Here is a 26664-nt window from a genome sequence, read left to right as displayed (position 1 = left end):
ATATCTTTCTTGATATACTATAACTATTAACGGATGCATTTCTTCAGGAATGCATCATCCTATTATATCCTTTTTTGGATTTTTAATCACAGAATCTCGTGTTTTACTTATAGGATATATTTCTATACAAATGATTAAAGCCCTATTTTAGTATGATTATTGAATTGGTTTATCTTACTTAACTGATTTTGTTTTTCTTTGTTACAAAGGAAAGTTCACTGGGTAGAGAAAGAGGAGCAAGTTATACCTGGAAATTATTATGTAAAAACAAAAACCATCCACAAAATTTTATTTAAAAGCCTAATTCTAAAATATTTGTACCCCCAAATTTTAATGCAGGGCATAAGAAATCTTGGAAAAGGAAACTAGAAATTTTTCTGATTTGGGGGGAAAATATTGCCTTGTAGAATCTCCATCCATGTAAAGGAAGGTATTGATTTTTAAAATCTCTTTCAAACTGAGTCACCAACATAGCAATCATTTTGCTTGATTAGACACGAATTGCTTTCGACACAAGTTAAATGTATTCATTCAATTTTCATCATTTATTGAACTTTTATAATGTATAAGGCACTATGCTTAGTACTGGGGGAGAGAGGAAGAAAAGTTAGACACAAGAAGCTTATAATTGAGTAGGGGAGTTGATAGTTGACATAAATAGTTATAATGCAGAATAGATAGCTAACATAAATAGCCATAATATGGAATAGAATCTGATAAATGCATCACAGGAATATTAACAAAATACTGTGGGAATTTGAAAGAAAGAGAGATTGCTTATATGGAAGGCTTCAAAGAGGAGGTAACATGTGTGCTGGATTCTGAAGCATTTTCAGAGGTTGCCTGAATATATCCTATGTCAAATAAAAAGTTTTGCTTAACTAAATTGGAGTCTATTATATTCTTTAAAATGGCAATATTTTTAGGACATTCTTATTTTAAAGATATTCTTATTTTAAAGTAAACTAACAACAAAATCAATAAATTGAAAAAGATGTTTAGTGGCATTTTCGCATAATTTTTTCCCTAAGAGTAGACCTCCACTCTGACACAAATGTTTTCCTAAGTGAGAAATGCTGGCAGTGGTGAAGAACTGTCCACTCCTGAAGTTAACCTGGAGAATCAAGACTACAGGGTTAAGCTTCTACCCACCAAGACATCCCATTGAGCATAAAACATTGTGCACAAATTCTTTGCTCATCTTCAAACCTGTTTTTCTTTTTTCTTTTTCTTCTTGGTTTCTCAGCCATCCAGTCTTTCAACTGTATTTTCCCATTTGCCTTTAAGTTCTGTTGCCCATGCATTGACAAGCTAATCATCTTGTCCCTTCAGTCTCTATACCCTCCCTGACATCACTACTTCAATTTGCATAAGATTTAATGCTAGATACCCTAGTAATTCATTTTTACACCCTGCACAACCCACTTTTGCTTCTTACCACCTCACAAATTTAGACTTCACCACTACAAAGTTTCCTGCCCTGATCAGGCAGGATATTGACAGAGGGCTCCCAGTTTCAACCTCACCTTGGTCTACTCTCATGTAGAACCAGAAAAAACCAGCAGAAATATTAAGAAACTGAAAATAGATGACAGAGATCAGTGATTTTTGAACTTTCTTGATTGGCAGTAAAAATGAAAAAATGCAATCAAAATGCTAGAACTCTGAGAGGTCATCAGTTCAATTTCTCTGCCTCTAAGTTTGACTATATAATCATGCTGGAGAGGGCCTCTCTGTTCTTTCTTACAAAAAGGCATGCTAGTATTTTATACCACGATATAGAGTGCTGGACCTAGAGTCAGGCTGAAAATCTTTTTCCTTTACTACTTATGTAGTAGGCAAGTCACTTATCCTTTGTCTGCCTAAGTTTTTTCATCTGTAAAGTGACGATAATATTAACACCTACTTCAGAGGATTGTTGTGAGGGTCAAATGAGATGTTTATAAAATGCTCAGTGCCTGGCACATCGTAGACACTTAATAAATGTGTGTTTCCTTTATTTCCTTCTACTTCAAATGGCATGTCTATAGGGACAAAAATGGACCTAGAACAACTGATTGGTGTGTTTGGCTATAACTAAGTCCACTTTATTTGGGTATGCTATAGCTATGAAACAATTATATTGACTAACATTAGCTAATGATGAATATGTGTGCCTACCATGACTTTAGGAATTCAGGGACTCAGAGTTGGAAAGGATTTTAGGGATTAACTCCCCCCCCCAATTTTATAGATGAGGGAACTAAGGCCCAGAGAAGTCAAATAACTTGCTCATAGCAAGACTTTGCGTACTAATTTGTGCACAAAGCAAGTAGCGGAGGAAGGATTTGAACCCAAGTCCTTTAACTCCAAATAAAGGGTTCTTTTTATACTGCCGTATGACTTTTACTAAGAGCTTGTTCTTTTTTTTGGTGGTGGCATAGATAGGAAGACTAAACATTACAGTCGGGAAATACTTTCTGGCATCTAGGCTAACCAGCTCCTTACATCTTAATCTACTAAATCATAGATGGATTGTGAACTGTATTAGAAGAAGGAGTCCCCACACAGATGAAATCAGATACCTGTTATATATTCATTTATTTAAGCTAAATCCTTCTTAATACACTTTAAACACTCAGAATACTCATTCTGTCCTCTGTGGAAATTAGGAATCGTTGTCTGCAACCATCACCTGTACAATATCATTTCACCCACTTAAGAATTGCATTGGATTTTCAAACAGTACCATGAAGACTAATATTGATGTCTCTTTTTAATTTCAGAAGTGATTTTGAACAAGGAATTGGCTGTTCCTCTCCTCTGAGACAATCTATGTGCAAACCTGTGGGGAAAGGAAAGTGTTTGACAGCACTCCAGGAGAGGGAAAGGAAAGAGCAAGCCCTACTTGTGGGGAGCGTTGGGAGCAAGCAATGCTGCTTTTTCTCTTGCCAGTGATAGCAAAGTTCTTAATGGAAGATGATTTCAATCAATACAGCCAGACAGCATCTCTGTGTAATGGAATCAAACTGAAGAAGTGGTCTTCCTCTGAATATTGATATGAAAGGGGAGGGGGAACCTTCAGGACTGGAAAAGCCAAGGAGCTCCACATTTATACCTGCCGATGTTTATCAATATATTTCCCCATCAACAAACCGCAGATGAACAGCCAAGGGAAGCTTGCTGGATGCTAAAGTGTGATGGTAGGGCTACCACTGTTGCGGCTGATGCTGAAGTGAGGGTTCTGAGAAGTTGGAAATTGCTCCGAATCCTGGATCCTGGCTCTGGTTGAAATACCAGGAGAGATTAGGGTCTGTGGGAATTTGAGGAGCAAAAAAGTAGGCGATCCTGACAGACCAGCTGCAGCCCAGAACAAGGGATCCAGAAAGCCAAAGAAAAAAAGACAGAAAAAAAGCTTGAGCCAAGGCATCAATCTTAGTTGCGCTGGAGGAAATGTCATCTCTGGTGAAAGAGGACTTGGAGAAGAAACTGTTCAAACCACTCTCACAGCATCTCTATGAATTTATCGAAATCGAGTTCCCAGCCCAGGATAGGTACTACCTCTGTGTATCAGGTAATTTACTGATTGTGTTCTTCTTTGTGTTAATGAAGCCCTATTCCAGTGAACATTCAATGAGACAGTGTCAGAGGGAAATGTACTTAGTACTTGACAGAGTTACTGTGCTTGGATTTGCTGATGAGCAGAACTAAGCCTCTACTGAATGGCAAAATCCAAAAAACTCAGTGTAATCTTGTGCTGTGAAAAACCTTTTAGCTAATTGTTCAGAATGGATCTAAAAATGTGCTGGGTTACTTAGTATCCAAGGGGCTATCCTGTGCATTTTCTTTGCAGGTCATTGCATTAGCGTAGGAATTTTTTTTTATAAGCAAAGAATTGTCCTTATAGTTTTAAAATAATGGAGGGGCTGGGCTATTTTGTTCAATTACTACCCATTTAGGGAAGTGGATTGCTCCTTTTGCATAAGGAACAAGAAATAGGTCCTTAATTTTCAATTGGGAACTAATTTTTGCACTATTTTTTCGAGAATAGAGACTGAAACTGTGATTTCATTGGTAGAACTGCCAGGTGTGGAAGGAAACTTTTTACCTGAGTAAGACCTTGATTTCTCTACACCTAGAGTGTTAGTAGAGAGGTTCCTGGAGCATTAGAGCTTAAGTGACTTGCCCAGGGTCACAGAGCCAGTAAGTGTCAGAGGCAGAATCCAGATCTGCAGGACCTCAAGAGTGACTCACTTTTATCCACCGACATGTTACCTCTCATTATTTTTTTGAAAAAAACAACACTATTTAAAAAAACAACTCTCTTCTCTTAAAGCTCTCTGTTGTGATACTTCATCGATGGTAAGTAGGTTGTAAAAATGGAAAAGTAGTGACAATTAAACTTTCTCTTCAATATAGGATGGTTTGTAATTGCGTATTAACTGCTTTAGGGATTTTAACAATAAGAAGATAATATGATTATAAAAAAGGCAAATTAATAAAATAGGCAAATAATAAAAAGAAGGCTTCCAGCCAAGAGTCACTTAGTTCATGCTGGGCTTTGTTTCTCTAATATTTCTACCTTATGCATATTCAGTCAGTGAGTATTTATTAAACACCTACTATGTGCCAGGCACTGTGCTAAGCACTGGGGATACAAAGACAAAAGACGGTTCCTGCTCTCAAGGAGCTCACAGTGTAAGGAAAAGCTTACAATCTAATGGCCTGGACAGAAAAGGAACTTGAAAATGCAGAAAATTGTATGTTGGAAGAAGAGAGCCCCTACTTAATAATATTACATCTGTTAATACAATTTATATATACATATATATGTCTATGCATACATACACATATGCAATACACCAGGCACCAAATTCAAAACCCATTGACAAAAAAACTGATACTCAATCAGTATTGTATATAGATGTTATATCCCAAACTGCATATTTATGATATTTGCAAATAGGAGCAGCAATTAAAACTCTAAAGATCTATACCAACTAATCTGGCAACCAGATTTCCACCTACTTAATTATGGCTTGCTTAACCTGCAACATGTCTTTTGAATGTAGATATAAATCTTAGTCGTTACTGAATACAGCAAAAGTTCTCTATTTAACTTTTCAAGGGAGTAGGAGGAAAGAAAATAATGAAGGAAACTGATTTTCCTTTGGCTCGTCATCAACAATCTTCTCAAAGGCCAGCTTATTATAGTTTGTGCCTGACTAGAAGAACATCTACAGGTGTTAAGAGTTTTCAAATACTCTTCTGTCTCTGCTTCTCCTACCCCCAAATATCAGCATAGTGTAGCTGGGAAATGTCTGCGGCATTACCTGAGGCCTCCTGGGCCATGCTTTTATGGGGTCCAGAACCAGGCAAACTGAGTTAGTTAGAGACAAAGGTGGGTCTTGGGAGTAGAAAGAAATTGATTATCAGATTATCCAATACAGGGTACAGGAAAAGGGCCAAAAGCAAGAAGAGGACTGTCTGTGTCCTAAAACGATGCAGTTAGCAATAATGAGTCAAGGGGATCCAACAAGTAGACAGAATCAAAATTCTAGAGTAAGTGAAGACAACAAAATCGAGGTGCAAGTTAGCATAAGGAAAGGAGTCAGAGCAAAGAGTTCCTACAACTTGTCCTGATGAATAAACTGTCCCTCCCAGGAAGGTATTTAAGCTGGGGTATGTGCATTTAGCCCTCCCCCGCCTTCTGGATGAGCCATTGCTCTGGACAGCTGTTCATTGCTACCGGGAAGCAGTTATCCTTGGATAGCAATGATAACCCTACAGAATGACTGAAAAAGAATCATATATTTCCAAGGAAGGTACTAAGGACTCTTTATTAGTTTCACAGTAAACAATAAAAGAGCATTTACTAATGATTTTTGAGATATGAGTGCAAATTGTGGGAACCTAATAAAATAATCAGTTGCATTGAACCTTAGTTCAACCGTCATACCCAAACCACTACCCTGAAATCTTAAGACAGAGAGATACTTAGCACTCCATTATTGAAATCGAGTCATAATAGCAACAGTATCCATTTCTGTAGAGCTTTATAGAAAGTGTTTTAAATGGTTCATCGTATCCATGGCTCTTCGAGGTAGATAGTGTATATTACTCCCCATTTTACGGATAATAAAACTGAAGCCCAGAGGGGTAAACAGAGGGGATTGTACAATGGTAATGGCCCTCCCATTATATAGCACCACACACTAATACACTTTCATAATGTAAGGGAAGAATCATAAGAACTCATACATCCAATTAGCCAAATATGTTTTGTAATGAAATGCTAGCTGATGGAGTTAACATTTCTTCATTTCCTAGAATGGGATTGTCTATTCTTAGGGGTCATGTGACAGGCAGTGTGGCATAATGGATAGAGAATTGGTCTAGAGCCCGAACAAGAGGTAAGTTCAGGCTCTACCTCTGACACTAGCTATGAGACCCAGGGCCCATAATTCTCAGTGTTCTGGACAAATCTCTAAGACTGTGAGTTGAAGAGGAGGTATTGACCTACATTGTTAGAGGGCATTACTCATCTGAGAGATCTCTGTACCAATGAAATTGCAGTCCCAGCCCTGTTCCCTGTGTTGGATAATAGAACATTTAGAGTTAATTCTCAAATTCTTTTTCATCTCATGAGTCCCATGATGGCTCCAGTAACTCAAAAGGACTCCTTTTCCCTCTTTTCTACTCCCAAATCTCACTTAAAATGTAAGGAAAAAATGTATTTTCTGATTTCCAAGTCATCAAGCTGTTCAATTCAGCTCAACATTTAGTTGAATGGATTCAAACTACGGTGAAACTTTGTATTTACAGAGCTTCCATGGTATGTTCACAACTGTGCTAGGCACCATGAGAAGAGGTTAAAAAGGAGCGGGACCTGGTCTCTGCAATCAAGGCATTTAGGAACCAGCTGAAGAAACAAAACTAACACACATGAAATAATTCTATAAAAACCCCAGCCAGAATACAATCCTATGGAAGCTTTTCTGGCTGCTTTGTTGTGCTAGTACCTTTCCTTTGTTGGTTATCTCCTATTTATCTTGTATATAGTTTCTTTATACATAGTTTGTTTGCATGTTGTCTCCCCCCATTAGACTGCGAGGTCAGGTACAATTTTTGCCTCTTTTTATATATCTTCAGTACTTAGCAGAGTGCCTGGTACATAGCATGTACTTAATAGATGCACGTTGATTTGACTTGAGCCTCACCCTAACCCTATGACGTAGGTAATGAGTATATTCTTTTTCCCATTTTACAGAAGAAAGTAGCTTGTTCAAGGGCATGACACTAATTAATCCTACAAAGGCTGCCATGAAGTAATACTGTATTTCACCCCCAAATGAATTGTAGTGAAGGGGAAAAAAGCTACAACTAAATATATGCTGAGTGATGTAGCATAGACTATCATAGGAGAAGAATCAGCATGAGCTGGTGTCGGGCTCCCTTCAGAAATGATTGGGCTCTCACCTTGGTCTATCTAAGATGTGAGGAAGAGGGGGATGGGAGTTGAGGACACAGAGGAACAGACAAGGCAGAGAATCAAATGATAACAGATAGGGATGGGCTAGAGAGACAATGGTAATGGGATTTTCAGTGGGAAAGAGGGAGAGGAAAGCTTTTCTGATTTTAGATACAGAATGGATCCAAGCCCAGTTCCCTAGTCCTGCTGAATTCTCTTCCAACTTTACCACAACTCTCAATTTGAGAACATTTTTTTTCAGAAATGTAAGAAGGTGGGGAGTGGGGAAGCAGTGACCTAGGAATGAGGAGCTCAGTATTTATACAGCAAGCATTTCTATAGTACTTTAAGGTTCACATAACATTTACATATGATATCTCCCTTGAGCTTCACAGCAACCCTGTGCTACTATCATCATCCCCATTTCACAAACCAAGCAGAAAGAGGTTAAATTACTTCCCTAGAGCCAATAGCTAGTATGTTTCTAAGGCAGAATTTGAACTCCGGTCTTACTAACTCTAGGTCCAGTATTGTATCCACCACCAACTGGCTATATCAGCTTGTGAAACTCACTTAACCTCTTTAGGCCTCAGTTTTCCTCATCTAGAAAATGAAACCATTTCTTTCCAGTTTTAATATGCTATAACATAGCATACCTGCAATTAAAGTTCAACAAGACAGTAATTAGAATAAGGGAAATGTGTTGGTAAGATTGAAATAATTACATTTAGTGTGGTTTATATTTTGGACTAGACCTGTGATTTCATTGGCATAGGAAAAAAACTCCCCCTAGCAGTGCAGTCAGGTATCTGATCTGCCTCTTACAGAGAACTGCCTGTTGGCCATGAGAAATTTAGTAAGTTGCCCAAGGTCAAATAGCCAGTAAACGTCCAAGGTAAGACTCGGAGCCAAGCTCTGTATCCATTGTACCGGGCCAGTCCTCATTTAGTGTACTGTACATTAGTGAATTTCCTTTAGTATAAACCTATACAATTTCATAAGTTGTAAAATAAATTCTTTTACACTTTGAAGGGAAGTTAATTTCAAATAGAATGTCATTATATGTCTCCATATGATACTCTCTTGTTCCATAAGGTTCCCAGTCTCTGTACCTCTAAAACTCTTGTGATTTTCAAAATCCGTGAGAACAAATCAGCTCATTTGTTTGTTTCAGTTTCAAGGGCCTCAAAAGGAATGTACACTTTTCCCTTAACAAGCTGCTATCTTTTCCTTCTCTGAAATTTGCTTACTTTTTGTAATTTGTACATTCCTAAAAATAAATAATTTAGGAACAACTCTAGTCAGGTAGATAGATATACATATAAACTTGCTTATCTGTATGATGTTAGTCAGCAATACATCTTGTGTCCCCAGCCAGTAGATCAGAATCTAATTTAGTTATAAATAAGGAAACTTTGGAGGCAGCTAGGTGGTTCAGTGGATATCAATCTGGGCCTGGGGTTAGGAAGACCCGAATTCAAATCCAGCCTCATACACTTACTAGCTGTGTGACCCTGGGCAAATCACTTAACCTCTATTTGCCTTAATCCACTGGAGAAAGAAATGGCAAACCACACCAGTACCTCTGCCAAGAAAACCCCAGACAAGGTCACAAAGAGTTGGATATGACTCAATGCCAATGCCAATGCCAATACCAATGCCAACACCAACACCAACACCAACAACACCACATTGAAATTTTACCAGATAAGTGTCTGAGCCAGATATGCCCTGACACTCCCCATACTTCCTATACTTCTTCCACGTATTTCTTATCCTTTCTTTCTGCAATTTATCGGGATTCCCAGGAGAAAAGAAATACATTAGGAAGCAGCAACCTCTTTCCAACTACATGCAGACTACATACACTCTCAGCTTGTGGTTTCTCCTCAGAATTCACTCTCTGTATCCCTGAGATTACTTTCTACTAAGTACTTTGCTATCACTGACAATGAAAAGTTTCCTCTTTTGTGGAAAGGCCAGGTGCCTCAAATCTCTTGTGTACAGAGCACTATACTGAGGATAATCACTAAAGCAGTGATCTGAAATACCAGTTTAAAAAAATAATCTCTGAAGATATGAAATGGAGTCATTCAATTTAATCCAACATTTGAGATGAAACATGACCCAAAAGCCTTGAAATGAGAGAGGAAACCTGGATTCAAGTGCCACTGATTTTGTGACTCTCAGCAAGTCACTTAACCTGTCAATATTCTAGGCAATTTTCTAATTGCAGAAAAGGTTCCAAGTGCACTGAAAAAGGAAGTTTGCTCATGTAAGGGTTCCTTATGCCAACGAAATCATACGTCTGTTCTCTATATGTACTATATACAAAACATCACAATGGGTGCTGTGCTGGGAATACCAAGACAAAAAAATGAAATAGTTGAGGTTCTCAAGGAGTTTGTATTTTTACTGTTAAAATTTTTAACATACAAAAAATAAATAAAGCTTAATAAAATACAATCCAAAGGGGGATAGGAAATGGAGAGAGTGAGAAGGATTATAGTAGTAATATATAGCATAACACTGTACAACATAGCTTAGATATAGAATAACTCCTTACCTAGGAGGTTCCCTTTACCAATCAAATCACAGATCCAGTCCATATCCTTATAAAACACACACGCATAAAGCTATGCAACTTTTCTTGGACTGGAAGGGAACCTTAGAGACCATGCTGTAGTCCAATTCCCCTTTTTAATTGATGAGGAAACCAAGGTCCAGAAAAGTGAGGAAAACACTTTTTTAATAATATGTTGGAACAATTTTTTAAACCATTTAAATAGATTATTTTATTTTAGAAATACATTAACATTTTAAAAAAACATTTCATATTTCCAAATATTCTAAATTGAAAATTAGTGATACACACTAAGATCCTGAAGACAATACAGGCCAGTTCTGTGCATATTTACTATCTCTCCCTCTCTGTGTCTTGAATACAGAACACAGATATCAAACAAAAATACCATGACTTAGAGTGACAAATGATATTGTCAAATCATTTCTAATACTGTGGTGCCTATGTGTCAAGTAACAAGAATAACAGGAGACCACTAAATACATTTGAAAAGAGTCTAAGTAAATTTAGAAATGTAAATTTAGGTTATTGTTGGCTAAAAAGGAGCAGCCCAAGGTCAGTTTTTTAAATTGGGACTAGTTTTGACAATCCATAGAAGTTCCACCGACAAAAAGATAATACATAAAAACAGAGTTTCTCTTGACAACAGCAATCATGTTCCTCTTAGCCAAATTAAGGCCAAGAGAATAGGAAGATTAAAGATGAAATAGCAATAAAATACCATTAGCCATAGGAGGCAGCTACCTTGAGCTTTAGTACAATACTTTCCACTCAGGAAGAGCTTTCATTTTCATAACAGAAAATTTGAAAAAAATTAAAGATATAAAACACTTTTAATATTTAACTAGATTTTGCACATCACAACCCTATTTCCCTTTCAAAAGGTATCTGCTTGGACTCACACACACATGCACACTTACTAGACCAAATTGCATTTGTGGGATATTGTTAAAAGTCTCTGTGGCAGAGTTTACATGAAATGTTTTGTACTTGCATATCTGAGTCAAGCTAGGGTCTTAGTTTGAAATGGTAGATAGTTTGTATTAGAGTTTCTCCACAGCATAGCAGATAGTTAGTTTCCAAACAAGGAAGACTTGGGTTCAAGCCTTCTGTCTGGATCATACTGGCCTCACCATCCTGGACAAGTTGTTTAATACCTTGATGCTCTAGCTAACTCTCTAATAACACAAGTTTCAGAGAAAGTGACTGGCTGCATCAGTAGAAGGAGTTTCGTTACCTAGATGTTCTCTCCAGTTGTCAAATCACAGATCCAGTCTACAGCCTCATAAAATACACACACATATTTGACACATAAAATTATAGGTATTAACATTGATTTTGGCTAAGGTTCCATTTTAATACACTACTTTCTCCTTAACTCTTATAATTATAGATTTTAGAATTGATAGATTACATTGTGACAATTAACAACAAATTAATTACAAATACGCCAACTTCTCCCAAAGTCCAAAACACTTACTTGGATCTTGAGCATATGGGATGTACTTGAGAAACCACTGGTAATGATGAACTACCAATTCTAAAATCTAAGCCGAGTCAATAAGATCATAGATTTAGGCCTGGAAGAGAGCACAGAGGTCTTCAAATCCTGTCCCTGCCCCTCCCCACCCCCACCACCATTTTATAGATTAAAAAAACCTGAGGCCCAGAAAGTTAAGTGATTTGCCCAAGGTCATATAGATAGTAAGTAGCAAAGCAAATCTGAATCCATGTCCCTTGATTCCAAATCAAACATTTTTTCCACTTTACCATCCCCAATTTTATCCTAATTTTGGTGGATATAAAAAACTAAACTAGAGTGAATTACAATAGCAAATCCAGTAAAAGAGATACGTCATGAACTCATGGGTTCTCAGTTTTGGATCCCTGCATATAAAAAACACACTTTTCAGAAGCCTTATCAGGAGGCTCAAGTTGAATCCCCTAGGGCTACTGTTCCCAACAAAGTCATCCTTCTTCCCTTTCATCCTACGTAGGATCGCTATAAGTCCATCCTGATGATCCAATCTAGCATAGATGCAAGGTGGGCTCTTCCTTCTAGAAAAAAAAATTTTTAAATACTTTGCTTGGCAGAATCCCAGTGATCACATTTTCAATAAACCCCAACCCTTCCATCAATTTCCCCAATGCCTCATACTTAAGTGTCAGATGGTTTGGTTAGTTGGTTGGTAACCAAAGTAACCACAGCAACCGCTACAATATTAGTAGTCCAAATGCTAAATGTAAACTCGTCTGTTCTAGGTCAAGTTCACACAAAAGATTCTTGTTCAATGTCACACTGACCACTAAACATTAAATATCAGACATTCATTTTGATGGGAGCATTTCTATACGGCTTGCCACACACTGAGATACCTTCCTCTCCAAATGATCAACTCCCTTTTGTTCAACTGACCTAACTCCTTTCAATTCAGTATGCTAAAGGATAGGCATTTCTGAAGTAGAAAGTATATTACAATTAAAAATGAAGATAAATGGTGGGCATGAAATGAAGACTACAATGCTAAAAAAAAAAAAGAAGAAGAAAGAAAAGCCAAGCGAAACATTGCATCTCAATTAGCTTGATCCTAATAATTCCCTGGGAGAATATCCTTTTACTCACTGATAGTTATTATGGCATTCTACTTCTGATGCTACTAAAACCAATCCTATGATGTTTTATCTATCTAAACACATTTCTGTTTTAGGATAATGTGATAAATTTCCATTCCACTCTTGCATTAATACACATATTGCAATTTAATTTTGTTGGCAGCAGAATGCATGCATGGAGATTACAGGTTGGGCCTCCTCCAGCCAAAGTGGACTCTTTGGTTCTTGGCTTAGGGATATTCTTGGAGTCTCATAGGCTCCAAAGAGGCTTTTTTTTGCCATATTAAAGCATTTATGTTTCCTTTATGCCACAAAATTTTCCCAAAGTGTTTAACTCTTAACACTGAGTTTCTTCTCAGTTTGACATCAGTGGTACTGTTAAGCACTAAAACATTTATTCAGACACACATAGATGTAGCACAGTATAGTGAATGGAATTAGAAGAGACCCAAGTTCAAATTCTGCCTCCAATACTTACTAAGTTGCTATGTGATTATGAGTATCATTTAATCATCAAATCTCAGTTTCCTCATCTGTAAAATGTAGACAATAACATCTACAGTACCAAGTGGGATAATGTATGTCGAGCATTTGTAAACCTTAAAGCAATAGATAAATGTCAGCTGTAATTTTTGTGCTTAAGAACACTGTGCTAAGTACTAGCAAACTAGTTTTCTGAGCATGCGGTTATCCAAAGAGATTTGAAGAATAAAAATAGAAAGAACTGCCTTAGAAATGTTAGGATTTCAGAAAAGAAGTTTTCTACTTCTTTTAAAAAACTAATCTAAACCTTATTTTGGTTTTGTTCTTTATAGGGTAAAACAAATGAGATAACATACATAAAATAATTTGCAAACCTTAAAGCACTACACTGTTTTGAATAAAAAACTGTTTCTAGATAATTGTTTATAATAACAACATCCTATTCTTTGAGTATACAGTTACCCAAAGTTAATTGCGTATGTGCTTTGAACATGAACATTTTTCAGTGCTTCTGAACAATTTCATCTATACCTTTCTGCTTTATCACCATTGTGACCAATGCGAAAATATTTACAAAATGCCTAACTCTACGCGTGATGCAGTTTTTGTAAATATAATACTAACTGATCCACATTGGGAGTAAATCCAAAATCTTATTATCATAGTAAGTATGCTTAAATTAATTGGCTAACCAAAGTTGTTATATACTTTCATCTCAGAATATCACTGGCTGTGCCTTGTAATCACTTTTGGTTTTTAATCCAAATCAACAGTCATTTGTTAAGTGCCTACATACTGGGCACTGCTAATCTCAGAGGAAGAAATTTGATCTACTTTCTAAAATTAACACTGCTTCTGTACTTTGAACCCAATACCTTCTCATCTGCTCCAAGATGTGGCCCCTTTATTTATCCTCTTGGTCTTTAAGGTCTTTAGTTTTTTTTTTTTCTCTATAAACTCCTTCTCTTCTACCTTTATACATTCACAGCACATCCCATGCAAAAAGAAGAAGAATCCAAAGCCCTATATCTGACCCTTTTGTCTCCATTAACTCTCGCCTTTTGGAGTGCCTTCTACTAAAATCTGTACTACTATCTTCACTTCCTCTCCTCCATTTCTCTTATAATCTAGCTTTTGCCCTCAATACTGTATCAAAATGGCTTTCATGTAAGTGACCAGTGATTTCCTGCTGGGAAAATCCAAAGACTTTTTCTTAGTTTTCATCCCCTTCAAGCACTATAAGTCATTTCATACGGCTGACTTATTGAAACTCTGTGATCTCTTCATTTCCATGGCACGGAGCTTCTCTAGTTCTCCTAACTCATAGGTGATTCTTTTTGTGCTTTTTACTATTACCTCATCCTCTGCCTTGTTCCTAAGTCTTGGTATTGTCCAAGACTCTGTCCTTTGGCCTATGGTCTTCTTTTAGCCAGTAGGAACCTAGGGCTGATGGGCTTTATAAGAGGCCAGAAGGAAAGGCTCAAGGGACTTACCAGTAGTGGATGAGAGTATAACCTTAGTAATCTCAAGCTAGTCACAGCTGTAGTGGACCCCATGACAAAAATATCTGATGACAAAGTGGATCACACCAAAGTGGAAAATGAGTTGAATCACAGTCAGCACAATAGAGAAAATTGGAATCATTGGCCTGGTTGCATAACATAGAGCAAATCAAAATGTAGCTGGACAAAAGCAATTACCATTTGAAGATTCCAAACAAAAGACTTTTTGATAATCTACTATAGTTTTCAATACCCCTCTAATAACCCCCTCACCCTCTGATTCTTAAAGGATGTCTCATGGTATTTGGCTAGGATTTTTGTGGTATAAGAATATTAAAAACTGAACTCATTGCCTTTCTCCCCATATCATCTCTCTTTTTCAATGTGCCCAGGCTAAAAATTTGTGGTCATATCTACTACCTGTCCTTATTCTTCTATATCTAATTGTCATTAAGTCCTTTTCTCTTCCATTAAAAAGTCTTTTCATATTTTTCTCTTAATTTCCATTGCCCTTACGGGCACTTACCATTTCACATATCTAGATCACTCTCAAAAGTCTCCTAACTGGTCATTTTTCCAGTTCACCTCCTTTTTCGCTTACAGTTTGTCCTGCATGCCATTGTCAGACTATTTTCTCTAAAACAAGACTTTCATTCCACTATTCCACTGCTTCAGGACTCTGCAATGTCAACATTTTGTGTACCTGCTCAATTATTATAGAGTTTTTAGGAAGCTTCAATGGTCGAAGAATTTATGGTCTGAGGGCTAACCTGCTGATTAACCTCTAAGAATTTAAGTAATCTGGTCCTTAGACAACAGATACAATCCATTACTTGACCTAGCTTGGTAGAATTTGCCAGAGCTTGAATTTTATTGGTATAGCCTTTGAGAACTCAAGATCACCTAGTCAGAATGAATCATCAGAATAGGACCTTAGAAGAATAGAGAAAATCGGGAATTTCACCATGTCATTCAAGAACCCGAGCTCTCACTGCTTATCTCATGAAGTTTAAAATACTGAGAACGGTTCTCAAGTTCCTCCATAATCTGCCTCCCCAAACACAGAATGCCTACCTTCATCTTTTCTTCTTATACAAAAGATTCAATTCCTCCCTTGTCTTCAAAGATTTTCCCCAGCTACTTCAAACCCCAATGATCTCTCCTTCTTCTGAATTTCATTTAATTCTTCATTTAACAACCTGTAACATTCCATTAACCCCCTTTGTTTAAATACTATCTTGTACTGCTTTCTCTTTATGCTTACCCCGTAACTCTAAACATGTTAGAAGGCATCTAATGAGTGGCTAATAAATACACATTGATTAACCGACTGATAGTGCTAAGATGGTGCTAGGATTCTGGGCTCTGTTCTTTTTGTTGAATTGTTTCAGTTGTGTCTGACTCTTTGTGACCCCATTTGGGGCTTTCTTGGCAAAGATACTGGAGTGCTTTGCCATTTCCTTTTCCAGCTAACTTTACAGATGAACTAAGATAAAAAGGGCTAAGGTTAAGTGACTTGCCCAGGTCAGACAGATTAGTAAGTGTCCAAGCCCAGATTCAAACTCATCAAGATAAGTCTTCCTAATTCCAAGGCCAGTACTCTATCCACTGCACCACCTAGTGCTTGGACTATGTTCTTAGCACTGCTTAACACTGATACGTGATGATAAATGAGTTATTTTAACTTCAGGAAACATTGCCTTGTATTTTATTTCAAGGGCATGCTTAAATAATTCAACTGGAACTAAATAATATCAATTTTGTAACACTTAATGGATTTTTAAAAAGTCTTTAGATATCTGAACCCATCATGCCACAGCCATTTGAAGGGTATATGTGAAACCCAGCTTTGGTGTATTCTCAGATCACCAAAGATGGAGACACTCATGTGGAAAACAGAAGGGACCTACTTCTGGGAGAAGATATTCTGTGTTCCCCTACTGCATGGGTGGCAGCAGTTTCTTTCCAATCTTTGCATAGCCAGAACATGCAGCATATTTAAAACTGCCAAACTGGGACAGTCTTTCTCTCTCTCTGTGTCTCTCTCTGTCTGTCTGTTTGTCTGTCTCTCTCTTTCTCTCTCTCTCTCTCTCTCTCTCTCTCTCTCTCTCTCTCTCTCCCCCTCTCTCTCTCTATTCCTCTCTCATACATACTGGGGATGAGCAGTCTGCCCACCTACAGCACAACACAGGCATCATGAATTAGTGGTGTGCTAGATCCACCTCACAGCAGCTCAAAAAAGAGGATTAATAAGTCTTCAGCATGAGTATTTACATCTAGGGAACTAGCAACTACTAAAAATCAGAACTCAATTATTGTTTTGTTGATTTCTAGACTTCATGAAGTGATAAAGAAAATGTTAATAATGCCAATTAAACTTGAAATGTGTTGTATTTGTATTTTGAGGGAGAGCCAGTTGTGAAACATTTATCAGCATATCCCTGGGCATGGTCAAGGTGCTACCTCCTCTACATGTCAGCTTTTCCCAGAGCCTTTCTTTCCCTTCAGGGACCTGAAGACAGTCTGGAACTTTTTTCATCTCTCAAAGCCAGAAGACCAAGATTGCTCCTCCAAGCTCTCACCAACTCTGCTCCTCAGTCTGGCATGGAGCATTGAATAGTCAATCTCCACCAATAAGGAGAGTCTCATGCAAATGGACTTTAAGACATAAGTTATATGTGTTATTAAAAATGTTTATTTTGTCTAGGTATTTAATAGTTACTCATACTTTTCTGTTTTAATCTTGAGAAATCATACATAAATGGATAGGAGGGGCATGATGCCTGAGATTGTTATTATTTCAAGAGTAATACAACATACACATCAAATGTTTACCTCAATTCAGTTCTTTTGATAGTGTGACCACATTAAAAGTAAGCATTGGTTAATACCTGTGTGGATCATCTCAGAATATAAATGTAGATCCAGGGTGACATTGGCTTAGAAATCGAAGTTTCTCTTATTTTTTAATGTTATATCTTTCCAGATTTAAAAAATAATATAGTGCATTTAAGAAGATTGGTGGAGAAAGAGAGAGAGAGAGAGAGAGAGAGAGAGAGAGATATTGAGAGCTGGCTTCCCAGTTAAGAAGATCCAAATCTGTGTCCCAATTCACATACTAGCTGGTGCAGGCCTGTATAAGTCATTTAACTTTCCAGTGCCATGAGGCAAATCTCTGAGGCTGTAAGCTGCATAAAAAGTGATTATCTATATTGACAGAAAAAGTTTCTTACCAGGAGCTCAATACACCAATGAGAACAGGTTGGACTAAAAAAAAAAGTTACAATTTAGAGGGAGTCAGGTATGCCAAAAAGTTCACTGTATTAAGAGACAGATTCAAAATCTGACTCCAACACCTGCTGCCAATGAACTTGAACAAGTCACTTCTCTTTGGGCCTCAGTTTCCTCATCTGAAAATGAAGGGACTGGACTAGATGATCTCTATGGTCCTTTCCAGCTTGATGATTCTTCAGTTTCCCTACTTATAATAAATGATAATGTTGCTATATGAAGTGCAGCAAAAGCATTAAAGTGCAGAGAAGAAAACACTTTGGGTGCAATCAATGAAAAGTATTATATTGAATTATTTCATTGTCATGTGAAAGCCTATGAAAACTAAGTAGTTTTTTATCTTGCAGTGACTAAAAGAGAAGAAGTAAAAATAATTATCGTGAAACACTACAGAATAGGTCTAGATGAAAAATACGAAGTAACCAAAAAATGGTCTTTGAATGATCTGGAGATGATTGACGGAAAAGAAGCAGATACTGTAAGTGCTGTTTTATACTATAAATATTAAAATATCCTGCTAAACTTCTATATCCACATATATTTCTGATACTCAGTAATTGTTAAGATATTATATTTCATGAGTGATCTTTTGGTGAAAAGAGTGTTGGTATTTTTGTTCCATTTTTTGTGCATCAATATTTAAACCTTTTCTATTGGGCATAATAACTAGTCTAGGTTTCCCCAATCAGTCTCCCTGTCAATCTCGAAGTCTTATCTGGTTGACTTTTAAATTAGTTGAGTTTACTACCTCCTGCTCTAAGCTAATAGTTCTTATTGTTGTCCTCATTCCCACCCCTCACAACCACATGAACTCTCAATACCTCCATTCCCCTTCAGCAGGGATCACAATGAAATTAATAGAATCATAGAATTGGAAGGAACCTTAGAGGTCATGCAATCTAACTTCCCATTCAATACAGGACTCCTATATCTGTTCTATTCTTGGAAGATTATTATATAACCTCTATTTGAACACTTCTAATTACTTCCTTTAAAAAAAATCCTAATTGTCAGAAAGTTCTTCCTCAGTCTGAGTTTAAATATGCTTCCCTATACCTTCCAGCCATCAATGCTTCCCTCTAGAGCTACACAGAATAAATCCAATCTCTTCCAAATGATAACCTTTCACACATTGGTAGATGGCTATCATATTTCCTTTAAGTCATTTCTTTTTCCAGAATATCTACTTCCAGTTTCTTCAATAAGTCTCATAAGACATGGTTTCTAGATTCTTAACTACCTTAGTGACCCTCTCAAACTTTCCCCAGTTTGTCAACATAGAATATAGTGCCAAGAATTGATTACATAATGCTTCTATCAGAGGCTCCTTCCTGACAGAAAGGGCCTGGTTCTAAACTTTGAGGACTTCTCCTTTCCCTGGCTTGGCTGCTCCCATACAAATGGAACCTGGGAATGTTAGTATCTGACACTTTCCAAAAGGTATCCAACAGCTCACTCATTAATTGTACCAGTCTGGCTTATCTGCTTCTACATAGGGATGCCTGGGAACATCAGCCTATGGCACCCTGTAATGACAATGTGGCTAGCAGCTGCTGTGGGAGTGTAAGACCAATAACACCAGGACATAGAAGGACTGCCAGCACAGGTTCTTTGATGTGCTTTTCTAAGAAAAGAAACTTTAAGGGGTTAACAATGTAACTTTAATCAAACACACAGTTATCAACACACAAGGCTTCTAGCTGTCTGGCCAAAGAATTACATAGTTATCAGAGAGCGAGGCACCAACATCTGGATTTTCAAGTGGGGGAGGTGGGGGGGGTGTCCAGCGGGGGAACCTCCAGTGGCTACACACAGTTATCAACACACAAGGCTTCTAGCTGTCTGGCCAAAGAATTACATAGTTATCAGAGAGCGAGGCACCAACATCTGGATTTTCAAGTGGGGGAGGTGGGGGGGGAGTGTCCAGCGGGGGAACCTCCAGTGGCTACTCAGAGTCTCTTCTGGTCAAATCACATGACATACTCTTCCAGTGAGTGACAGCCCCAAACAAAATGCCAACCTCTGAGTTTATATACCCTGTTCAGGGTCAAAGGGCATCACAACCATGGGACTCAAACCTATGTGAACTAAAAGAAACAAAGGCCAGACTCATCAAAGGCACTTGATTACTTCAGTGCTGAAAAAGCGAAAACAATAAAACAAAGTCCCACCCTAATTACCATTACACCCCACCCCACCCCCAAGGGAGTCTGTAAGTTCCCTATCTAAGCTTTTGGATTCATAAGGCATCCGGACACAGAACAAGTTTTATTTACACTATTAAAAATACAAAGTCTACAGAACCAGTCAAAAATTTGTCTCCTCTTTCTAATGGGCCTCCACCTTCTCCTAGGGACCAATGCAGAATTCTCTATTTTGACCCCAAAGATATCATGAAATAAGTGATCATATGCTTTACTGAAAGAAAGATATACTTTACAGCATTCTTTTATTCTACCAGTGTAATAATCCTGTTTTTAAAGAAGGGAGAAATTTGGATAATTTGGCATTAATAGTCCTGTAATGAATCCATCCTGACCCCAAGTAATACTATCTCTCTTTTCTAAACGCTCAATAATACATTTTAGAGTTTGCAAGAGGAGGCTGATGTCAAAGTTACTGTTTCATAGTTTAAGAATGTACCCTTTTCTCCTTTAAAATTTGGGATACATTTCTCCAACTACAGTCTTTATCTCTCTTTCTCCACAATTCCTCAAACATTACTGACAATCATTGTTTAATCACTCCCTCAACTTCTTTCAGTAATCCAAGATGTAAATAGTTTTTGCTTAGATATTTAGAGTCATTTAAAGGAGCAACTTTCCCATCTACTTATCACGGATGTCAAACCTTTTAACAACATTTGCTCTATCTTTACCAGGCTAAAGATCATTTACCCTGTTTAAAAAAAAATAGAAGCAAAAAATTCAAAATTTCTTTTATTTCCATCATCTGTTAACATTATTTGCTCCTAATCTATCAGGTAATTCCTTCCTTTTTCATTTTCTTGCCCAAATGTGGGGTTATTTTAAAAATTCTCTTTGACATTATTGTGATTCACAAATCTCAAGTCATTCTGGATCTTCGACATTCTGACACTATTCTTAGAGGTTTGTGCCATTCTTTACATTCAATCTATGTTGGATACCCATATTTCCATCTCTTATATACGTCTTTTAAAAATATGAGATCATCAGAGAGTTCTCTGTACAGTCACATTATCTTCTTTAGAAAGGTCACTTTTTGGGAAGCACATCTACTCTCTGAACACTCAGAGGAAAAGATACTTGTGGCAGAAGATAGTCTTTCTGAGAACTTACTCTCTGGGGAAACGTATCTAGCATATCTAGCCTTCCAACACTCAGCAGACAAGACATTTGGGGCTGAAGACACTCTCTGAGAAAATTCCACTTACTACAGGCTTGCTTTCTGGGGACACACAAACAAAGAAAAAACATATAAAGGCAAAAAAATGAAGCATGCCTGATGAAAAGATCAGTGCTGAAGAGAAAATGTGACCTTCAAATACAAGACTCAAAAGCAGCTTTAAAAGGAGGGAAAAACAGTTAACACAACTGCATAGTACACAGAGGAAAAGATAATGGTGGCAGGAGACAGTCTTTCTGGGAACATTCTGGTTACTACTACAGGCTTACTCTCTGTGAAAACACAACTAGTCTCTGAACACTCAGAGGAAAAGATACTTGTGGCAGAAGATAGTCTCTCTGAGAATATTCCAGTTACTACAGGCTTACTCTCTGGGGAAGCACATCAGTGGATGAGATACTTACAGGTGGAGACACACTCTCTGAGAACATTCTACTTACTACAGGCTTTCTTTTTGGGGAAGCACATCTAAACTCTGAACACTCAGAGGAAAAGATACTTGTAGCAGAAGATAGTCTCTCTGAAAACATTCCAGTTACTACAGGCTTACTCTCTGGGGAAGCACATCTAGCCTCCAAACACTCAGTGGATGAGAAAGGTCACTTTTCTTCTATTATCAAAATTTCATTTTTAGAAAAAAAAAATTCATTTTTATAGTCTCCCTCTTTTCATAAACTGTATCCCATTTTAGATTCTCCAGTCAAAAGTTTATACCTATATTTTCTCTGAAAATTTTTGGGATATGTTTTTCTGAAGTCTAGGTTATATGAACTGTATCTCCATTCCCATTCTCAGTATTATGATGTGTTTAAAAAGCTCAAGAGATATAATTTCTAGGTAATTAGTCATCATATTAATAATACTAGCATTATTAGTTGGCATTCTTGAGTGCCAAAGACCATTATGGCCACAAGCTCACACTTTAAATGCCCTTAGAAAGATGAGTGTTTCAGAGGGTGGTAATCAACTCTGATTGGTTAACAAGTAATGAGAGAATGAATATTACAATGAGAACCAGGACTATTTTAATGAACCTTGATTATATCATTTACTTCTAAATTACCCCCAGCCTTGGGTAATCTATTCAAAGAATTTATCCCCACCCAAACCTGAAGAGAGTTCAATGGCTTCCCCGCATGGGTGGGGTCTGAACAAGATGGTTAAGAAAGTTAATCTAATCTCCTTCAATAATTCCTCCAATAAACTCCTTCAAAAATTACTCCTTCAGTAATGTCCTTCAAGAGACTGAAATGAGAACTAGAGAAAAAGGGGGAACTCTGGATCTCCCCAAATCATTGGTTATTAACAATCAATTCTCTCAGATCTTTATTTATGACACCTGGTGTTCTAGGAATTTTGTCTTCTCCCAGATCTTGTAATTTAGTTCTCAGAAATCAGCACATTTATTATTGTTTTCAACAAGAATCACGTAGTTCTAAATGGAAGAGTGTAGAACCAGAAAGAGGGTAAAGCTGAAATGCAACAGAATTAAAGCTAGATTTATGAAAAGGCAACCACAATGCCTGGCCCTTAAAAAGTGAATTGTCACAAATATGAAACATCATGGTGTAGTGGAGGACACTGGTCTGAAAATTAGGAGGTCATAGTTCTACTCCTAGATCTGTCACTAACTAGCTGTATCATATTAATCTGTACACTTTGCTCCTGTGGGTATCTGCTGCTTCCTCTGTTTTATGAGATAATTCAATGAAATCATCTCTATGTTCCTTTTTATCTTTAAAATTCTATGAAATTAAAATGTCCAAGATTCAGCAGATGGACTAAAAGATTATGTGGTATATTAATTTTAAGCATCCCAGAAGCATGAGGAATATTTTCCTTTATGGTGATGGGGGATAATGTTTAGTACGTACATATTAGTAGGAAAAATATTGATGGCTTGATGAAAGGAAGCATTTCTTTGTAATGAAATTTACTGTCTTTTAAAATGCAGTTATGCCTACTTAAGAAAGGGATATATTTTAGCTTCCCCCACCCATCTGCTGTTTTAAACATTGTGGTGATGAAAGACAGTACAATATTAGCGGGCTCAGCAACCTTCACTGATTTGTTTCTTACCTACCATGAGGTAGCCTAGATTTTTTTTTCTACATGCAAAAGAAATTACAAATGTACATCTTCAATCATCCTTTGCTCAAATAATTATATTATGCCAAAATTTAAAATTGGATAAATTGTTAAGGTCATATTTATGCTCTTGTATTCCCATGGATCCATGATCTCATTGATATTTCATTCAATGACTCAGATCAAAACTAATCCATTCTTGCCCATTCCATACAACACTTGTCTATGTCCTCCCTTAAAATCAGCACAAAGAATCCACCCAATGTACTAGTAGCCATCCTAATATTCTCTTGACTTTGTGTAAATACCAGCGGAGAATACAATTTGTCCATTGGTTGTCCTTTCCTCATGCTACATGATTGTTCTATATATATTCCTCATCATTTATTTCTCTGATAATATCCTTTGCAACACACTTGAGCTCTTATTTAAGTTTTGTTCCTTCCATTGGTTATCTTTTAGGCCTTTTTTTTGGAGGAGGGAGGTTGTTGTAGGAGCATTATTACACCTTCTCATAGGATTATTATGATATAAGGCAGTATACCATGGGGTCTAGACCAGACCACATGTACATATTTCTTAACCGGATGTGTATATTTCTTAAAATATCTTCAGTGTGTTTCTTAAGGCCTTTATGAAATCCACTAGATTCTGTCAAAGGAGTTTTGTGTTAACTTAGAAAAAAGCATTGTGTAGCAACTACAGATCCAATGTAGAGATGATGCAATTTATTCATTACTAGAAAAAGTTTTCATCCTGATCTGAACAATTAAGAATGAAAACTACAAAATAAAACACGACAGGTAGATGAACTGCTATGCCTGAATAAAGTGCACATAAGTTCATTTCATAACTATTTGGTCATTTAGATATAGCTGAGACATGAAAAAGTAGTGCTGACAAATTGGAAGGGAAATTAGTGTAAAATGTCATGGGAATGCAAATTCATTGAAGAATAAATTATTTTTTTCAACAGGGATAAAAGGGACTTATTTTTCTTCTAAAATAGGCACTTATTCATAAGATTGTCAATACTAAATTAATAATGATTTGATCAGATCCAACAATAATGGCAAATGGCAAATGAATTGGCTTACCTTTCATGCCAGGATTAGTCTTGTATCCTCAGTCAGTAGATTGGTGGCATGTAATACAGAAAGAGTAGAAAGCTTGATGCTCCATTTCTGAGCTTGGGATGGGGAAAGTACTGCACCATTCAGAGGATGAAGAAAAAACCCTCCTTTTGACCCTCCTTGGATTCTTTAGGGAAGTTCATATTATTATATTCCTTCCTATTTTCAAATAAATCCACATACACTGAGAAGGAAGGACAACTGGGTTTGGTAAATCCATAGTCCCAGATAGTGTTTTATTTGTACTATGGGTGAAAAGAACAAACGTGTACCACCAGAATTATTTTACTTTACAGGTCATTGGTAAAGGGTGGGGTGGGGCGGAGGAGAGAGGAAAAGAAGTATCAGATAGGAACATTAATTTTGAAGTGAAGTTGTTTAGAAGGATTATTTCTGGCTTTTAAAAGTATCCTTAATGTTGATATTTTAAATGACTAGTAAACACGACAGACCCTGCAATGGGAATCCATGACAATATGGCATCTATCTAAGTGATTATGACAAAAGTAATGACTTTTCCTCCCTCTCTCTTTTAGGATAACCCATTTTTTGATCTGCATTTCAAGAAAGTCTACCGTTTGGAAGCTTATAGTTGTGCTTCTAAATATGCCTTTGCCCGAACCGTAAACAAGTTAAATCATGCTTATCTTAAAAAGGATCTACAAATTGTAAACTTTGATGCTACCTACATAAATGATGATTCGATTTGGTCTTCCAACAACAAGGACTGTTTAGTCCTTATGAGAATATGCTTCTATGCTTTCAATCTCTTGTGTCTCTCTCTCTGTCCTCTGCCACTTTGATACCATATGTTGCTTTTATTTGCGATTCCTATTTTTAAAAATCCCCACGTTAAATATTGTTATTTAAGACTTGATTCCTCTCCCTTTATTCCTAACTATATTTTTATGAAAAGAAAATGAATTGATTAAATGAAGTAAGATCTCTATTTACTCTTAACCACTTGGCATTTTATGTTTCTCTGTCTGCCTGTTTACTCCTTAGTAACTTTTGAGGGAGTCAATTAACAATGATGAATAAAATTGTTTTCTGAACGAAGAATGAATTATCTAATTACTAAAGTGTACTGAGGGTATCAAGACATGTCTTCGGTTCAATCTGTTGTTTGGTGTGCTGATAAATAGAGGCTGATAAAAGTTTTCAAATGGGTGGATCTTATGTAATTTTAGAAATATTTAAACAAAATTTACATAGTTGTTGAAAATATGTACAACCAAGAGGGGGTGCTGGGAAGGTTTGGCTGTATGAGGGCTTTCATTCTCACTATAGTAATGTAGAAGCGAAGAGTCTTTCCAGACCATGCTTTTCTCTTCCCATTAGATAAAACTGAGGCATAACCTTCTCTTGGACTACCTATCTACCTCAAGTCCCTCACTTCAGAAACTTAGGCTTCCCCAATGTATCTATGTTCCATGCTATCCTTGAATCTGATTCAACAAAGTTTAGCCTAAGGGAATGATGCTGATTCACATGGATCATGTCTCTCTGCTATTTACAAGTTTATTAAAAGCTACTAATAACACCATAACCATAAAATTCTATCACAGTTGGCTCAGCCCAGCTAGAAAAGTCTAGCAATCTAGAGAGATGTCATTTTCTAACCTATTTTTATCCTATAGCAAAAGTCACTGGCATTTTCTACTGTTCTTTCCACTGCCCTCAATTAATACAGATGCATGCATTATAGAGAAGTTGATCATAATTTTATATTAAGGGTAAGGCACTGTCAAAGATAGGAGTTAAATCAGGTTTTAAAACAGACCAAGAAGAGAGAAACTTGGGAGTAAATGTCTGCCATTTCCAGATGGAAGTGGGGAGGGGGGCGGTAATTAAAGCACTTCATTTTAATTAGTCTTTCAGAGAGAAACAATTCAGTCACATTTCTTAACAAGTTTTGACTAAGCAGAAGAGATTTAGATACTTCAATAATGTATTCTTGTGCATCCATTTAAAATGCACGTGTTCTGCCCATGTGACTTTCTTTCTCCTCCTTCGAAATTTGCTTCTGTCCATCTCCTTTTCCCAGCATCAGTCTCATTTAATAGCTGAAGGAAATTTGGCCCACCTTTTACTCCTATCTTGTCCAGAAAGCACTATAGTCTAAGTCTCTCT

The 26664-nt window shown here is 37.0% G+C and overlaps 1 protein-coding gene across 1 annotated transcript; it reads left to right on the top strand.

The window, feature by feature from the left end:
• The first annotated feature begins 3432 nt into the window (after window positions 1-3432).
• EXOC1L (exocyst complex component 1 like) lies at window positions 3433-25334 on the top strand. The gene is made up of 3 exons (XM_036765494.1): window positions 3433-3553; window positions 18271-18401; window positions 25068-25334. The coding sequence occupies exons 1-3, from the start codon at window positions 3433-3435 to the stop codon at window positions 25332-25334; spliced, it is 519 nt and encodes a 172-aa protein (XP_036621389.1).
• The last annotated feature ends 1330 nt before the right edge of the window (window positions 25335-26664 follow it).

Source organism: Trichosurus vulpecula, chromosome 6 (genome assembly GCF_011100635.1).
Source record: "Trichosurus vulpecula isolate mTriVul1 chromosome 6, mTriVul1.pri, whole genome shotgun sequence".
In the NCBI taxonomy this organism is placed as follows: Eukaryota; Metazoa; Chordata; class Mammalia; order Diprotodontia; family Phalangeridae; genus Trichosurus; species Trichosurus vulpecula.
The sequence above is the reverse complement of the archived record's forward strand: the minus strand, read 5'-3'. Positions and strand labels throughout refer to the sequence as shown.

Bases quoted from the DNA above. Each gene is read 5' to 3' on its own strand.
- EXOC1L (XM_036765494.1), top strand. From the start codon at position 3,433: ATGTCATCTCTGGTGAAAGAGGACTTGGAGAAGAAACTGTTCAAACCA. The intron at 3,554-18,270 runs GTAATTTACTGA...TTTATCTTGCAG, and splicing joins GTACTACCTCTGTGTATCAG to TGACTAAAAGAGAAGAAGTA. The intron at 18,402-25,067 runs GTAAGTGCTGTT...TCTCTCTTTTAG, and splicing joins ACGGAAAAGAAGCAGATACT to GATAACCCATTTTTTGATCT.